Source organism: Bos javanicus, chromosome 9 (genome assembly GCF_032452875.1).
Source record: "Bos javanicus breed banteng chromosome 9, ARS-OSU_banteng_1.0, whole genome shotgun sequence".
In the NCBI taxonomy this organism is placed as follows: domain Eukaryota; kingdom Metazoa; phylum Chordata; class Mammalia; order Artiodactyla; family Bovidae; genus Bos; species Bos javanicus.
In genome coordinates, this window is record NC_083876.1 from 14,945,338 (window position 1) to 14,964,840 (window position 19,503).

Genomic DNA, 19,503 nt, shown 5'->3' on the forward strand with positions numbered 1-19,503 from the left:
TATATTAAAACTTAAGTATTTTTAAACCAAGTATTTTGATGCTTTTGAACTGTGGTGTTGGAGAAGACTCTTGAGAGTCCCTTGGACTGCAAGGAGATCCAACCAGTCCATTCTGAAGGAGATCAGCCCTGGGATTTCTTTGGAAGGAATGATGCTAAAGCTGAAACTCCAGTACTTTGGCCACCTCATGTGAAGAGTTGACTCCCTGGAAAAGACTCTGATGCTGGGAGGGATTGGGGACAGGAGGAGAAGGGGACGACAGAGGATGAGATGGCTGGATGGCATCACTGACTTGATGGACGTGAGTCTCAGTGAACTCCGGGAGTTGGTGATGGACAAGGAGGCCTGGCGTGCTTCGATTCAAGGGGTCTCAAAGAGTTGGACACGACTGAGCGACTGAACTGAACTGATTGCTTAATATTATATTATACTTCTACAAAATCAAAGGATAGCTATAACATTTTCATCATAATCTTTTAATTATACTTTTTTTAAATATACAAAAAAATTGCATGTCTTTGATTCCAGGAAATTCTGAAAGTAAAAAAAATTATCATTAACACTTTAAATCTTTCTATCTGCAACACATGACATGAAGTACAAGGCAGATGCAAAAGTAATATTTTATGTACAGTTTACACAGTCCTTTCTATTAAACGTATATTTCATCTGATCTTCACCAAAATCCTAAAAGTATTATCCTCATTTTACATAAAGAGAACACATTAAGAAACTTGCCCAAGGATACGCAAATAGCAAGAGCTGGTACTATGCTAGAAGCAAGAATGTTTGACTTGCAGTCCAATGTTCCTTCTACTAAACTGCTTCTCCACAAAATCAGAGTCGAGTGGGTGTCATGAGACCAGCAGCTGAAGCAGTAATCTAATAGAGAACTAAACAGCGGCTGTGGCATCTGAGCCACTGTTTCTGCTTCCAAACTTCTCTTGCTTTCCTCTGGTCTCTGAACCTGATCCTCTAGACCTCCCACCTATTCGGTGTGAGACCTACCCAATCTCCCTCCAGTAAATCCTTTCCCCCATCAGGTACCCACACTTGGTTACTGTTGCTGGCAACAAAGCATCGGAAAGCTAAGTAATCCCGAGTGTTCAAAATGTCCTGCAGGAAATAAGTAAATGGAGAGAGAAGAGGCTAACATAATCAAACACCTGCGTGAAAACAGATTAGAAAAAAGGAGTCTAAGAAATATGACTTTCATTTCTTCCTGAATGTGCTGTCAGGAAAGCATCACTTATTAACTTAATATTTACTTGAATGTCTGTGTTTTCCAGGCAAGAAGGACTCAGCCCAATATCTAACCACATGCAGCTCACAGTGACAAAACACACATCACTGAAATGGAATGGGTGTTTCGGTAAAAGAAATACAAGTCCTATAGAAACTCATACCTAACCCAGTATCCAGCAATTTCTCCATGAGGACTGATGAGTGGATGTTACCTACAAGGAGACAGTACCAAGAGGGACAATCTCTAACTGAGAGCTTAACACATGAACAAAGCCAAGATTCCGCGTTAAGATGTGAGAATCAATTAGGAGTGCACCAGTTAAAGCATCTAATTTTTCTATAGTGTCCATTTACCAAACAGTTGACAATCAGTAGTACGGAAAATTTAGGTCTCAGAAAACAGAAAAATGAAACTGGATTACAGAGTCGAAGCTAAAGGGGTAGCTTCTGTAACTAGAGTCACTATAAGCTAGAGCCGTGTGCCTCTGTAGTCCAGGTGGAGAGAGCTGTGGAGAGAGCCACCCCAGAGCTCTTAGAAAGAGCGGTGTCAGAAGCTTCATGAGACAGCACCCTCACACCGGCACAGCCGCACACACAAGATGCTGCACCACCAGCCACAAAAACGAAGCTGGCTCAGTTCCCGTCAGGCAGGGCAGACAGAGCTGGGGGACAGGGAGGTCACGATGTTAACCTTGCCCTAGGTGCCTCCAGCAGATGCTTCAGATTTGTGAGTCATACCAGTGCCACTGGTGTGACACCACAGAAGCCAACTTCTCCCTTTGTTATGAAGAGATCTCCCACAAAAAGAGAAGGCTGTACCGGCTGAGCAGTGGACCATGTTCTTGCCTTTAACTTACACTGCTTCTAACTCAAGGCTCAAGAATGAGGGACAGCACTGAGCTCTCTCAGATGTTTTTACGCCTATAGATGAGGTCATCTGTACAACCCAGGCCCCAGTAAGAAAGAAGGTGGGTAAGGACTACGAAGAGTGAGGAGAGGGGGAAAAAGGGGGCACAATAAGAAAGCAGGATATTCTGGGACACTGAACATTTTTAAAAGCATTTAAAATAAAAAGCTTCCTTTTTATTCAATAGGTAATACCTCAAGAAGAAAAATTCCCTTAAAAAATGCTCATCAGATAAAGGGGGTAGAGGAAAGACATACACATCGACATGTGGACAGGGAATGCTGCCCCCCAGTCCCGGTTCTATAAGCATCAAGCAATTACCCATGGCATCTGCCCACCAATGGTGTGCCCTGAGGAAATTCAGGATGGAGGAAAAACAGGAAGCATTCTGTGCTTGAGATACTGGCCTGAGATAGTCAAGATGCCCATCTAAGGAATAATTTCAATGAGCCCAGACTCTTGCATCTTCCCATACACAGAAAAGCACTAAAAGCATTAGCTTTCAGTGTCAGTCTCTTCTTCGGGATTTAGTTGGGGACTAAACTCCTGTATATCCTGGCTCCTTCCTGACCTCGGGGACAGTACCTCAGAGCTGAGAGGCTGTCTCCTGGGCTCAATACTCAGTAAGACGTGCAAACAAAACTTAACTCACAACTTCAGGGCTGATGGTTTTTTTTCAGTCGACACATACTCAAATTATTTAGAGTCAATTAAAAGTTAACAGTTGAATTATTTTTTAAATTCATTTTATTTTTGAAAATTAGTTCTTTTAAAAATCAAAAGCTTAGTTCTACACTGATAGTTACAGAACAAGTTTAATTCTTCATATCCCAATAAAATTCTGAGTCGTATGAAATGTTGCTGCATGTTTCTGTAGGTTAAAGAATCTGAGTGGGAACTACAGAAAAGGTGTTTACTTCTAATTCAATCAGTAAGTCAATCTCACATGTGGAAATGATAAATGAATTAAGTAATATGCAAACCATCATAACAATAAAAAAATTTAAAAACTAGTTATTATTTCCCAAATGTCTATTCAGTGCCAGAACTATTTTAATCTTTCACAGTGGAAACTGATATTCAGAGGTTACATGACTGCCCAGAACCAATCAGCTAGTATATGACTATTAGTTTTTGAGGGCTGCTAAGTCACTTCAGTCGTGTCTGACTCTGTGCGACCCCATAGACGGCAGCCCATCAGGCTCCCCCGTCCCTGGGATTCTCCAGGCAAGAACACTGGAGTGGGTTGCCATTTCTTTCTCCAATGCATGAAAATGAAAAGTCAAAGTGAAGTCACTCAGTCGTGTCCAATTCTTAGCGACCCCATGGACTGCAGCCTACCAGGCTCCTCCATCCATGGGATTTTCCAGGCAAGAGTACTGGAGTGGGGTGCCATCGCCTTCTCCGATTTGAGGGCTAGTGAAGCAAATTACTGCAAACTAGGTGTCTTAGAACACGAGAAATTTCTTCTCTCACAGTTCTGGAGGCCAGAAGTCTGAATTCAAGGTGCCGGCAGGGCTATTCTCCCTCTGAGACCCTGGGGAGAAATGGTCCTTGCCTCCTGCCTGCTTCTGGCAATGGCCAGCATTCCTTGGTTTGCATCTGCATCACACCACCTCCACCTCTGCTGCTACATAATTCTCCCTGTGTCTTCTCTTCACATCATCTTCACTCTATGCCTGTCTTTTCTTACAGGGACACCAGATGGATATACTGCACAGGAGTCCACCAGAATAACCTCATCTTGATTTCATTTGCAAAGACTCTATTTTCAAATAAAGTCACATTCAGGTACTCGGACTTAAGGTTTCAACATATCTTTCACAAGGACACAATTCAATCTGTAACAGTGATATAATCATATCTAACTCCAAAATTGCTGTTCTTTGTATAAGACTGCTCCTGCTCCTACTGTACAATCATTTGGAAACATGGACGTCAATTTAAAAGACATTATGTTTTTAAAATAAAATTGGCACCACTCGTGAATACGCTGATGTTTTAAACAGTACCAGCAAATCTTCATAGTTTTCGTCTAAAATACAGATTCAAAACAACAACATGGTTATGGCAAGGTGCTTGTCATTTCAGGAACATCTTAACTTTCAGAGTTTGAAATAGAATTTTGTTATACTAAGTTTCACACACAAAGTTTTTACATCTGGCATTTAATGCATTTTTACAAACAAAAAAGTATATTCCAACATGAAGTTTTAGTTTACCCCTTAAAACAATTACTAAAATATCAAGTTATAAAAACTGCCTAGGACAGAACTGATGAAAATGGCTTTGCTAATTATGCTTCAATCTATACAAGAGGGTAGATAAAAGGAACAGATAAGCAATCAGTATGAGTAAACTAGGGCTTTTATTTAAAGGAAATACAGGTCTTTTCTACATAAAGCTTTGTTTTATACAGTCATATAACTGATATTCAAATATTAGTGGCTTTTATCTTTGTCTCCAGTGCTACTTTCTGACAATAACCTCGTGCGGCCTCATATCATATTTCATACATTATAATGTATACACTATACATTTATTTCCACTCTCAAGTCCCATTTTCATATTCCTAGATGTATCCCTTTGGTTGAATTTCTTCCTTATCATTGGAAACTCTTACCATCTCCATGGTATTTCAAATCCATGGTGAGCTCTTAAAAATTAAGCCAGATATTTGTGACTTGTTAATTTGGGGGGTTACACTTCACTAAAAATTTCAGTTAAAAAAAAAATAGTCATGGTTCATTGACTCCCATAACCTCACACCCAACAGTAGTCTTCTGATGCCTATAAATGGTACCACCACTGTCCCAAGCATCCAAACTCAAGATTTTGGCATCATCTTTAGAATTTATTTTAGATCTCTATTAGATTCCAGGAACTATCTCTATTAGATGCCAGGATGATAATATATAATGGAAAAATACATCATTCGTGTCATAAGAGAACTTCCATAATAATGGGATAGAAAGTTATGTTAATTAGTAATTTAAAAATATAATTCAATAATGTTATGACAGATTGTAAGCTAGTCCTTATGAAAGCTGAGAGAAGCATCCATTTATTCAATATATCAGGTGGGATAGGAATGAAATTTGAAAACTGTGGTAGAACAAGAAAAGGAAGGACATTTCAGGTTTATCTAGCAACATGCCACATTTCATAAACTGCAATAGTCATGACTAGAGCAAAGGGCAGGGGAGTGGTAGGAGATGAGGCCACAGAAACAGAAAGTAGCCTATCATGAAGAAAATTACATTCCATGTTAAGGGTCTTGAACATTATCTTGAATGCTACAGGTAGACATAGAAGAAATGTTAAGCAAGAGATGAAATATTCAGACCAGTCTTTTAAATATTCAGACTAGCCTGCACGCTTCTGGCAATAACATGCAGCAAGACTGAAGAAAATGCCAACTAGAAAAATAAAATGCTATTACAATAACCCAGAAATATATGAAAAACATAAAGAAAGAAAAAGGCAGTAGAGATAAGGGGGGGAAAAGTTTCAAAAAATACAGAGAAAGTAAAATCTACAGAAGTTAGTGGCTAGAGATAAGATGATGACAAGTGAGACTTTCAGGGTTTCTGGCTTGAAACCCACCTGGATGGTGACTCCATTCACTGCACGAGAGCTGCTTTTCATGTTGTTAACTCAGAGGTCAGCTTCCAGTTTTCCGCTCACATGAACTAGTAGCAGCAGCCCTGGGCGTAGTTATCACGTGCTCTGCCTTGAAACTGGTTTGCAGACCACCACATTTCCCTTGTTTTTCTCCTATCTCACTAGCTGTTCCTTTTCTATCTCCTTTGCTAGTTCCTCCTCACCTCCCCGACCTCTATATTCACCAGAGTGACTCATGGCTCTCTTTGGATGTTCTTCCTTTTCTAACTCTTACAACTTTATTCTATCTTATGTCTCTATATATCATCTACACTGATGAAACCTCAAAATACTTAACCCCAGTCTCAACCTTCTCCCTATTTAGTTGTCTTCTCATTATTTCCAATTTGGATGTTTAAAAGGCATCTCACTGTAACGAGTGAAAAACAGAGAACTCTTTATTCAGCTTCTAACCTCCCAAACCCTGCTATCACACTAAAACTGTTTCTATGGTCTTCCCCATCTTGATAAATTGAAGCCAAGTCCCCCTAAAACCGTGTTCCCTGAGTTTACGATTAATCAATCTCTCTATCCAAAACTTTTCCCTTTCTTGTCCCCTCTGACCTCAAGCCTGTGCTAGCTGAATGCTAATCAACCAGAGTCAGATGACTAAAATCACAGTGGTTGTTGATAACATAATTGCTGTACTAAAACTGCTGTTATGGACATGTGATTAACACACAAACTCAGGCTGTTTCTCCGGGACAAGATGAGCTTACAGATGCCTGAGCCACAGATCACGGGGCCAGAACACTGTAAACCAGAGACATCCTGACCCTCAAAACTGCAAATAAAGAAACGTCAGAAGATGACCATTAATCTCGGCCTCTTTGTTCTTTTCTTTAAGAAATGCCCCAACTCACAGACCAGGTTGGAGTGGCTTGTCCCCCACTCCCTTCCATGGCACTCTACAAATAAAACCCTACATTTTGCTGCAAATACTTGCTGTCAGTTTCTGCAACCTGGCATACAAACCCATGCTTGTTACAAAATTACAATTCCATCATTCCAATGCAGACCAAAATATCTTCAAGTTAGATTTGATTCTACAATTTATCTCACACACTACACATCCACCGGAGAAGGCAATGGCACCCCACTCCAATACTCTTGCCTGGAAAATCCCATGGATGGAGGAGCCTGGTAGGCTGCAGTTTAAGGGGTTGCCAAGAGTTGGACACGACTGAGCGACTTCCCTTTCACTTTCCAGTTTCATGCAATGGAGAAGGAATGGTAACCCACTCCAGTGTTCTTGCCTGGAGAATCCCAGGGACGGGGTAGCCTGGGGGCTACCATCTATGGGGTCGCACAGGGGTCACACAGAGTCGGACACGACTGAAGTGACTTAGCAGCAGCAGCAGCTACACACCCACATGAGAAAATTCTTTTAGCTCTACTTTAATTATACATCCTAAATCTAACTGCTCTTCACTGCAACCATTCTACAGTGGACACCATCATCTTTTATCATCAAAAACCTAGTCTATCCACCACCTGCTGCTGCTAAGTCACTTCAGTCGTGTCCGACTCTGTGTGACCCCGAAGACGGCAGCCCACCAGGCTCCCCTGTCCCTGGGATTCTCCAGGCAAGAACACTGGAGTGGGTTGCCATTTCCTTCTCCAATGAATGAAAGTGAAAAATGAAAGTGAAGTTGCTCAGTCGTGTCAGACTCTTAGTGACCCTGTGACCTCAGCCTACCAGGCTCCTCAGTCCATGGGATTTTCCAGGCAAGAGTACTGGAGTGGGGTGCCATTGCCTTCTCCAACCTAGCATCAGCTTATTTACCCTCACTCCAACTTTATACACCTTTTGACTTCCTGCTACTACAATTTTGCTCATATAAATCTGCTTTCTTGGAATGCATCCAACCTCCTCTTTAGAAGTGCTATTTATTCTTCAAGTTCCAGCTCAAAGCCCACCTGAAAGTTTTCCATGGTTATTGGAGACACGTAATCTTGTCTTTCTTTGGACCTCTAGGGCACATTCTATCTGTGCCACTCATCCAGCAATGCTTGCAGTTCCTTTTATGTGTATGCTTCATCTCCTCCAAAAGATTCTGTCAGGTTTCTAAGAAGGGCTCACTACTTGGAAGAAAAAAAAAAAAGGAGGCCTTGTCCACAAGCTTTTTTCTGTTGTATACTATACCCAGAGCAGCACTTTACATATAGAAAATGCTCAATGCTGATTAAAACTCTTGATAAATTTAACTCAGTCTATGAGTTTTTAATCATCAAAACCCTACTATATCCTTCATAAACTAAAATTCAAAGGTAGCCTGGCCTAACATCCAAACTGTAATAAAATCCACTGGATACAAAAACAGTTTGTGAATATGCGAGTGCATGTATCTCTTCAAAATACTGATTTCATTTTCTTTAAAACATACCTAGTGGGAGTGCTTCACTTTCACTTTTCACTTTCATGCATTGGAGAAGAAAATGGCAACCCACTCCAGTGTTCTTGCCTGGAGAATCCCAGGGATGGGGGAGCCTGGTGGGCTGCCGTCTATGGGGTCGCACAGAATTGGACACAACTGAAGCGACTTAGCAGCAGCAGCAGCAGCAGTGGGAGTGCTAGATCTTATGCTAGTTCTGTATTTTAATTTCTTGAGCAACTAACATACTCTTATCCCTAATAGCTACACCAATTTACATTCCATTGTCCCTGTCCTTGTCCTCTATATCCTCACCAACACTTGTTATCACTTGTCTTTTTAATATGAGAGTAACTATAAGAAGTGATGGACCAACCCCACGTCCAAGGAGCTGTGGCTGCGCAGGCGCAGGAGGGCCTAGAGGAGCCGTGAAATTAAAAGACGCTTACTCCTTGGAAGGAAAGTTATGACCAACCTAGATAGCATATTGAAAAGCAGAGACATTACTTTGCCAACAAAGGTTCGTCTAGTCAACGCTATGGTTTTTCCTGTGGTCATGTATGGATGTGAGAGTTGGACTGTGAAGAAGGCTGAGCGCTGAAGAATTGATGCTTTTGAACTGTGGTGTTGGAGAAGACTCTTGAGAGTCCTTTGGACTGCAAGGAGATCCAACCAGTCCATTCTGAAGGAGATCAGCCCTGGGATTTCTTTGGAAGGAATGATGCTGAAGCTGAAACTCCAGTACTTTGGCCACCTCATGCGAAGAGTTAACTCATTGGAAAAGACTCTGATGCTGGGAGGGATTGGGGGCAGGAGGAGAAGGGGATGACAGAGGATGAGATGGCTGGATGGCATCACTGACTCGATGGACGGGAGTCTGAGTGAACTCCAGGAGTTGGTGATGGACAGGGAGGCCTGGCGTGCTGCGATTCATGGGGTCGCAAAGAGTCGGACATGACTGAGCGACTGATCTGATCTGATAGGAAGTGATGGACATGTTAATTAGCTTTATTATGGTGATCATTTCACAATGTATATCAATGTATATGTATCAATATATATAACTATATAAATATATAATTTATATAATCTATACAATTTTTGTCAATTGCAACCTCAATAAAATTAGGGAAGAAACAGCTTATACTTAAGGTAATAATCCATAACTTATCCTAGAAAGAAAGATGCTACGAGTAAGAGAGGAACTATAGTTCCCCTATTTTAAAAATTAATGCCTATTAAATGTCAAAAGCATAGAAGGCACAGTGCAGAATACAACAAGCTGGAGACCTGCCTAGCAGCTTAAATTCAAAACACAAAGAGCCAGAGGCAAAACAGAACAACAGATGGAGATGACTAGTTTAAGAGTTATCATATTTCTCAGCTCTGTTTTTGCTACCACTATAATTGTTCTCCTAAATCAAACTGACAATTCTTAGTAATTCTGAAACTGCATTCCATTCTTAAGAAAGCTGACTGGATTTCATGCAGTGGGAAAGGAGGACTTTGAAGGACATGCCATTTGTACCCTGTATAAGAGCTGGAGAACTTCCATTTTCGAATGTAAGTCTGACTTAAAAGGAAATCAATGTAAGACTTAAACAGGTCACTCAACAAAATGCTGAGTAATAAGGTAAACCATTCTAAGTATTAATTAGATTAAATTTAAAAACAACATTTTAAGTACCCTTCGAACTAATGATTTCATACTAAAGAATTCATCTTTAAAAGATAAAAATTAAAAAATAAGAAATAAATAAAAGAAATTACTTGTCCTTTCTAGAGGCTCTAATGAAGACAAAAGGTAACTGAAGTAAAAACTTCAAAAGCAATTTTATTTAGTTGCTTAAACTTTATCTGTAAAAAGACATGGACAATAATATTACCTGTACCAAGATCAATGGTAAATTCAACTAAGGTATTCTACATTTATTTATACAAAGAATGTAGAATACAAGCAATAATCAGTAATCACTACACCTACCTTGAAAGATTATTGAGGATTAGAATGTATAAATTAAACACTGCTATTTTTGTAACAAATGTTAAATTTGCCAGTATGTTTCTTTAAAACTCCAAGTCAAGGACAGGAAGTTCTTTTCTGTAAAGGGTCAGAAAGTAAATATTTTAGGTTTTGCAAACTAAGAGGTAAATTTGAGGATATTATATAGGTTCTTATATAACAGATTTTAATTGATGGAGTTCAAAATATAATAACAAATGTGTACAATTTTTTGGTGACTCAGGTCTACAAGTAAGAATAAAATTATTTTGGGGAGATAACATTTCATATTATTGGAGTTCAAGGTTAGTGTCCTCTATCATCAAACTCAATTGCAAATGTCCATCTGTAAAACCATTCTCAGTTCCTGGGCTTCACAAAAATGGTTTGGCTAGCCGTATTTTTTTTTTTTTTAATATAAATGTATTTATTTTAATTGGAGGCTAATTTCTTTACAATATTGTATTGGTTTTGCCATACATCAACATGAATCCACCATGGGTGTGCACGTGTTCCCCATCCTGAACCCCCCACCCTCCTCCCTCCCCGTATTAGCCCTAAATGCTAAAGTTACAAGAGAAACAAATAACAGGAACGCTAAAAATCTCTTCATTTCCAAGAGTCAACTTCTAACCAACTGCAATTCATTTGACTACTAAAATCTTTATAATTCTTAACATGAACTATCTAAATTTTAACAATCATGTCTACAAAGCAACTTATTCTTCTTTGACTCTTAGCTATGGGCTAAGTATAAACAAAGAATACTAAATACAGAAGATCCTTTTGAAATCCTTAAATCTAAGAATCTAAGTTGTTGTTTAGTTGCTAAGTCGTGTCCAGCTCTTTTGTGACCCTGTGGACGGTAGCCTGCCAGACTCCTCTGTACATGGGATTTCCCAGGCAAGAATACTGGAGTGGGTTCCCATTTCCTTCTCCAAGGGATCTTTCTGACCCAGGGATCAAATCCCAGTCTCCTGCATTGGCAGGTGGATTCTTTACCACCAAGTCACCTGGAAAGCCCCAAGAATTCAAATTACACAAGCATAAAATCAAAAGATAAAAATCTATTTTTGTCAGAAACTAAGGAAACAGAAAATAACCAGAATTACAGAGTTGAGGGTGATAAATGAAACAATAATAAGGTGAAGAGGAAGAGAATTAGGGTTTCTCAATCAAGCATGTTTGCATGGGGGTGGGAGTGCTAATCCACTAAAATTTGAAATGCAAATGTAGGTTGAACACAACACTTTGACAATATTAATTCTGAAGTAAATATTTAGTTCTAAATTTATGCTATCACTCCAAATAATGTCCTCATTTGATTCTAACCATTAATTTACAACTATATAACTTTAAACTGATAAACGTATGAAACTGCAAAAGTTAAGAATACTTTCTATCAGGGATAGAAGGGGCTTCTCTGAAAGCTCAGTTGGTAAAGAATCTGTCTGCTATGCAGGAGACCCCAGTTCTATTCCTAGATCGGAAAGATCCCCTGGAGAAGGGGTAGGCTACCCACTCCAGTATTCTTGGGCTTCCCTTGTGGCTCAGATGGTAAAGAATTTGCCTGCAATGAGGGAGACCTGGGTTTGATCCCTGGGTTGGGAAGATCCCCTGGAGAAGGGAAAGGCTACCCACTCTAGTATTCTGGCCTAGAGAATACCATGCGGGTCACAAAGAGTCAGACAGGACTGAGCGACTTTCACTTTCTTTTTCAGGTTAGCACTATTAAATTAACATCTCTGCCTCAAAAACAAGGACCATCAACTAGAAAAATATTACCTTTATGGTATTAATAGAGAGATGTTCCTGACTCTTACAACTGCCGCATTAAATACTTATTCCTTCCTGCTAATAATAAATGAAGATACTAAATCTTAGTTTTAATGAGGTATTAAATATTTAAAATATTTTCTTATGACTGAAAAAATTAAGTTTAGTTTTCTAAAAATTTTATCTTATTAGATAATAGAAAATCTAAAACCCAGCTAAACAAGATACATAAACCTAATGAGAGGAGATAATCTATTTCTAAACACCTTTTTTAGGGGACTCCAACATGCTTTACAAGAGTAGTAACTTTTTATATAATCCTCCCAGGAAAAAGATGAAGACCCATTGATTTTTATACCTAAAATGTCTGGATTTCTGATCTTAGCACTTAAAGCGATATTACAAAAGCATTCTGACTGGACAAGTCTCCTTTGGCCTAGTAATTTGATAGAATACATCAATGAAAGTCCTTCAGTTCAGTTCAATCCGACTCTTTGCAAGCCCATGAACCGCAGCACGCCAGGCCTCCCTGTCCATCACCAACTCCCAGAGTCCACCCAAACCCATGTCCATTGAGTTGGTGATACCATGCAGCCACCTCATCCTCTGTCATTCCCTTCTCCTCCTGCCCTTAATCTTTTCCAGCATCAGGGTCTTTTCAAATGAGTCAGCTCTCCGCATCAGATGGCCAAAGTATTGGAGTTTCAGCTTCAGCATCAGTCCTTCCATTGAATATTCAGGTCTGATCTCCTTTAGGATGGACTAGTTGGATCTCCTTGCAGTCCAAGGGACTCTCAAGAGTCTTCTCCAACACCACAGTTCAAAAGCATCAATTCTTCGGCGCTCAACTTTCTTTATTGTCCAACTCTCACATGCATACATGACCACTGGAAAAACCATAGCCTTGACTAGACGGACCTTTGTTGACAAAGTAATGTCTCTGCTTTTGAATATGCTGTCTAGGTTGGTCATAACTTTCCTTCCAAGGAGTAAGCGTCTTTTAATTTCATGGCTGCAGTCACCATCTGCAGTGATTTTACAGACCAGAAATATAAACTCAGCCACTGTTTCCACTGTTTCCCCATTTATTTGCAATGAAGTGATGGGACCGGATGCCATGATCTTTGTTTTCTGAATGTTGAGCTTTAAGCCAACTTTTTCACTCTCCACTTTCACTTTCATCAAGAGGCTTTTGAGTTCCTCTTCACTTTCTGCCATAAGGGTGGTGTCATCTGCATATCTGAGGTTATTGAGATTTCTCCCGGCAATCTTGATTCCAGCTTGTGCTTCTTCCAGCCCAGTGTTTCTCATGATGTACTCTGCATAGAAGTTAAATAAACAGGGTGACAATATACAGCCTTGACACACTCCTTTTCCTATCTGGAACCAGTCTGTTGTTCCATGTCCAATTCTAACTGTTGCTTCCTGACCTGCATACAGGTTTCTCAAGAGGCAGGTCAGGTGGTCTGGTATTCCCATCTCTTTCAGAATTTTCCACAGTTTATTGTGATCCACACAGTCAAAGGCTTTGGCATAATCAATAAAGAAGAAATAGATGTTTTTCTGGAACTCTCTTGCTTTTTCGATGATCCAGCAGATGTTGGCAATTTGATCTCTTGTTCCTCTGCCTTTTCTAAAACCAGCTTGAACATCTGGAAGTTCATGGTTCAAGTACTGCTGAAGCCTGGCTTGGAGAATTTTGAGCATTACTTTACCAGCGTGTGAGATGAGTGCAATAATTAAAGTTCTTAAAATTTTCAAAAATGAGAAAATAAGCTAAAGAGATGTAAGCAACATGTAGTATGGAAGTGAATCTTGCCAAGAACTTCTTACATATTTATTTTTAATAACCCTCAACTTTAAACTAGTGACTCACAAAGGGTGAGGAGCAGTCAGAAACAAGTATGTGTGCTTTGGGGAAGTTCCCCAGGTTCTTCTAGTAACTCCAGGCTCAATTCAGAACCAATTCTCTACATAATCAACAAATTTTTTAAAAATATATTTGCACAATTGTATCTGAGCACTGGTACAAAATTCCTAATCATTCCTAATTCTCATCTCCTCTAGTTTCAAAGGTGATACAACTTGAATATGCAGCATTTTTCTTAAAATCACATTAAGTTGGAAGTCACACAATATTAAAGTTGAACAAGGCCTCTAAGGGATCATCTAGTCTGAATCTTTCAGCTCTTCAAGTGAAATGAAAACTGAGACTCAAAAATATGCCTAAGAGCACAAACTAGGGAGTAGAAGCTGGACTCTAATGCCTTGACTCAACTTCAGTGCCCTTCTAACTAGATCCAGCTACATCAGACTCTTCAGACAACTTGAAATCAGAATTACATACATGAGAATTATTTAAGAACTTTCCATTTCATCAACTAGTGTGAAGAACTTTATTTCAGAATCCAAAAGTTTTAAAGAAAGTTAACATTTACCTTCATAGTATAGTAAATATTGACAGAAATTGAGTTCTGATAATTTAGTAAATACTCATCATATAAATTCCAAACTACTGCTGCTTTCATCTTAATATCCACTAAAAACATAGATATAAGGATCCCAGTGCAGTGTAAAAGCATAAGACTGAAAATCAAGACATCCAAGTTTGGTTTCTGTCTCAATTTTACAATGCTTTTCTAGCTTACTAGCAAATACCAACCCCTCTGACTCCATTTCTCATCTCCTGATTAGTGGACATCACAATATAGTAACTAGTGTATAAATGTAGTGCCAGGAATATTATCTATCTTGTTTCTAAATCTCACAGTTCACAAAAATAGGCATTATTTACCTATTTTACAAGTGAGGAAACTGAGGCTTAGGGAGATTATGTTTTCCAACAAACTGAGCCAGTTAATAGCTGAGCTGGAATTTAAACCCAGCTCTGCCTGACTCCTGCCTAGAGCCCATGGCCCTTGTATTACACCACTGTGCTCACATCCTGGTATGTGTGGTCCTAATAATTAGGTTTAGGGCGTCCGTGGCGACTCAGACAGTAAAAGAATCCGCCTGCCATGAGGGACACCTGGGTTCGATCCCTGGGTTGGGAAGATCCCCTGGAGGAGGGCATGGCAACCCACTCCAGTGTTCTTGCCTGGAGAATCTCCATGAACAGAGGAGTCTGGCCGGCTACAATCCATGGGGTCTCAAACAGTCAGACCTGACTGAGAGACTATGCACAACACAGCACAGCACAATACAGTTGGGAGAACACTAAGTACTACATCTGAAGGACTACTAGGAGATAAAAATGATAAAACAGAGCATTAGACTGAAAAAATATACTGTGATACTTTATTATTAACTGAAAATGAACTTTCAGTAAAAGATTTTAAAACTATGCCATACACTCTTATTACTAACACAGAAATGCACACCTTGTACAACTAAAAATATAATGATTGTGCTTTTACAGGTAACACTGTTAATTAAATTGGAAAGTATGCCTATTCCTGCCATTGAAATAAAGTTGTTTTGAAAGCCCTATTAAATTGCATCCATAAATTTTATTTAGTAAAATTAAAAAGGGAAAAAAATGACATAACTGATAGAAAAAAAGTGAGAGAATTTTGTACCCGTTCCTCCCCTTTCAAAGAGAGAAAAAATACCCTCAGATAATCAAGAAAAGAGGATGAGCAGATGTTTAATACTGGACATCTACACAAAGTATTTACATTCTGTACCAACCTATGTTCACCACTGCAGATTGTATGCAGATAACTATATTACGATGATGGTTTCTCTGACAGAAGTCAAGATGTTTCCCCAAGTTTCTCTATCATGCCTTATAACAGTAACACGTTCAGGAGATAATTCACAAATTACTCTCCGTGTGTGGTCACAGACTTTTTTTTTTTTTTTCAGTTTAAAATCTGGCGGGGTGGGGAGGGTTGAGAGGGGACGAGGGCGAATGTAGGGCATGATTATTAATCAATGTAACCTAAAAGTAAAACCGGAATTGGAGCTTCGTTACCTTCAACGGGTAATACGCCCTGTAAGTAAAAGCATCTGTGAGTTCAACGTGAAAAGTACTGTACACACTTCGGTCACACGTCCTAATACGTGATCTGCCACATGGCAACTTCTTTACATAAAAATCATCACTGCCTCTCTGACCCTGGGTCCTTTCCCCAACAACGGCCAAGGTGTTGATATCCGTGACCCGGGATAATCCCCACACAGATAAGTGACACTCTGACCGTGACAACTCTCCTGGAGTTTGATCTCCATATAACTTCTTTCCACTTCTCCTTTTCTTTTCTTTTCCTTTTTTAACCTCCGCCCATCAAAGGGGCGTTCTTACCCTGACCCACACTGTGTATTACAAAGAGTCATTCCCTAACTGGATAAACAGCGAAAGAAAGCGCCGGCAAAACTGCAAATTCAGAAAAACCCGTAGGAAAAGAAAGAGGAAACTGAGGAAGACAGAAGGTGGGGAAGGGCAGGACCCACCTGACCCCCGAGACCCCAGGAAGGAGGGACCCCGCTCCCCGGCGGCGCCAACGCGCACGGCCGTCGCCTCCCCTCCGCTCACCTCGATCTCGCGGATGTTGTTGGAGGTGACGAAGATGCCGATGCCAATGGGGATGAAGATGAGGCCGATGATGAAGAAGGTGGGCAGCACCGTGCCAGCCGTCAGGATGGGCTGCCAAGCCGGCAGCCGTTGCTGTTTGAAGGCCGTGTTATCTGGTCTCCGGGTCTTAGCGGTGCCCCCGGGAGGACACGGGGGCCCGCCGTCCACTTCATCCTTCGCGTTATAGTTCATCGCCATCGACCCCCCGGGCGCGGCTCCGAGACGCGCAGGTGGACGGCCCAGGGCACCCGCCTGCTGACCCTGACAGAAGACGCGCAGGCGCCGCCGCCGCCGCTGTTGCCGCTGTAAAGGCGGAAGGGGCGGGACACCCTTCCGCAGACAGCCGCCGACCGGAAGCGAGAGTCGGTGGGGGACGCCAGAGGGAGGGAGAGAGGAAGGAGGGAGAAGACTGAGGGACAAGGGGAGGGGGAAAGGGAGGAGGATGGAAGGGGGAGGGAAAAGGCGGACGCACCTTGATCATCTGTCCTGTGACGACAAAGTGAAGGCTTCTATCCCCAGAGCGTGAAGCTACGTCGGCGCATGCGCGGCCCTGGGGAGGGTGGGGCGAAGAGGCCTCGGCGCTTGCGCCATAAGCGCGTCTTCCACTCGGCTCACGGAAGCTTCTGTTCGCACACACCTGTCCGCTCTTTTTGGTATCATGGCGACGGCTGTTTCAGGTGGTTGACGGATCCGCCCGGCCCGCACTGCTTCCGTCAGCCAAGGGGCGGATGGCTTCAACGCCAGCTAGGTGTTTCCTTTACTTCGAGGTCCTCTGTGAAGGGGAGCGCAGCATTGAAAAGGCCACACAGAGCCTGAACCTCGTGGCATTGGCAGTATTTGCTTGAGTTACAAAACCACGACTTTGTCTACTTAAAAAAATAAACCTCCACTCAAAGTGCGAGGATAAATATTAAGTGGGATGTATATGGTTGGTGACCTTTATGTTCTCAGGAATAAATCATGTGACTGGGTTTACCCTGTTATCACGCCTGTAGTTGCTCTGACTTGTTCCACCATTAATGATCTATCCTATGTCCACGTTTATCTTTTGCATATTGATTTAAGTCTTAAAAAAATTGAGATATAGTTATTGTACAACATGAATCACAACTTTTAAAAGTTATGCCCCGTTCATAGTTATTAAAAAACATTGCGATATTCCCTATGCTGTAAAGTACACCTAATAATTGATACATTTTAATCCCCTGCCCCCATCTTGCCCCTCCTCCTTTCCCTCTCCCCACGGGTAACCACTGGTTTGTTCTCTCTTTCTTGTTGTATTTACTAGTTTTACTTTTTTAGATTATACAAGTGATATTATACAGTATTTAAACGTTCTGAGTCTGACTTATTTTGCTTAGCATAATAACTTCCAAGTCTGTCCAAGTTGTTGCAGATGACAAGTTTTCATTCATTTCTATAGCTGTGTAGTATTCCATTGTGTGGTGTGTGTGTATCAACTCTTTTCCATTTGTTTGTTGATGGACATTTAGTTTGCTTCCATGCATGCTAATCTGTTGTGTCCCATTCTTTGCAGTCGTATGGACTGCAGCCACCAGGCTCCTCTGTCCATGGGATTCTCCAGGCAAGAATACTGGAGTGGATTGCCCTACCCTTCGCCAGGGGCTCTTCCTGACCCAGGGATCAAACTGAAGTCTCTTACATCTGCTGCACTGGCAAGAGGATTCCTTCTTACCACTAGGCCCACCTGGAGTGCTGATATGCAATTGGGGTGCATATAGCTTTTCAAATTACTGTTTTCATTTGGGGAAGATAAATACTCAGGAGTGGAATTATTGGGTCATATGGTAGTTATATTTTTAATTTTTTGAGAACCCTCCATACTTTTCCCAACAGTGAATGTACCAATTTACATTCCTACTAAGTGCACAAGGGTTCCCTTTCTCCACATCCTTACCAACATGTATTATTTGTGGTGTTGATGAAAACCATCCTGACAGGTGACTTCCCAGGTAGCTCAGCTGGTAAGGAATCCACCTGCAATGCAGGAGAACCCCAGTTCGATTCCTGGGTTGGGAAGTTCCATTGGAGAAGGGATAGGCTACCCGTTCCAGTATTCTTGGGCTTCCTTGTTGGCTCAGATGGTAAAGAATCCACCTGCAATGTTGGAGACCTGGTTTCGATCCCTGAGTTGGGAAGATTCCCCTGGAGGAGGGCTTGGAAACCCACTCCAGTATTCTTGCCTGGAAAATCCCCATGGACAAAGGGGCATGGCGGGCTACAGTCCATCAGGTCACAAAGAGTCAGAGACAACTGAGCGACTAAGCACAGCACAGCACATTCTGTCAGGTGTGAGGTGATACCTCATTGTGGTTTTGATATGCATCTCTCTGATGATTTGTGATGTTGAACATCTTTTTGTGTGCCGGTTGGCCATCTGTGTGTCTTCTTTGGAAAAACATCTGTTCACATCTTTAATAAGTTTTATTAAAGACTTAATAATCCTAATAATCTATAGCTCTCATTTTACTTCTGATAATTAAAAAACTTCAATGAAGAATGACATTATTATAAAATGAAATTTTGTGCAGACACTGAAAAACTACCAAGGATTTAATGGCCCATGGAAATACGATACAAAAAGTGACTTAATCGTAATACCAAAGTAGTATAACTATATAGTATAAAAAGTAAATAGTAATAACCTCCACTGACTGGATGGAGAATGTTTTTCCTCTACTTCTTTGCAACCAAATTTTCTGCAGGAAGTATTTACTTGTAGAAAATAATTTTTAAATTATACATAGCCCACGTTAAATTGGCATCTTTGAAATCCAGAACAGAGAGTAAGTCACACCACTTAAAAAAAAAAAAAAGGTCCCCAAACTTTACTTTCTTTAAGGCTTTGTCTATAGTTAGGCCTTCTGGAAGGTGAACTAAGGGAAGGGGAACTAAAAGATTGCTTGGGCCTCATAATATACAATTATATGTATTTTCA

General features: G+C 40.8%; 1 protein-coding gene across 1 annotated transcript in view; it reads right to left on the reverse strand.

The window, feature by feature from the left end:
* The window catches only part of TMEM30A (transmembrane protein 30A), a 45,767-nt gene extending 28,564 nt beyond the window's left edge, over positions 1-17,203 (reverse strand). Inside the window, 2 exon segments of the mRNA XM_061427227.1 lie at positions 16,506-16,854; positions 16,856-17,203. Of these exon segments, the coding sequence (XP_061283211.1) occupies positions 16,506-16,854; positions 16,856-17,025 (519 nt within the window). The 5' untranslated portion in view covers positions 17,026-17,203.
* Between the last annotated feature and the right edge of the window lie 2,300 nt (positions 17,204-19,503).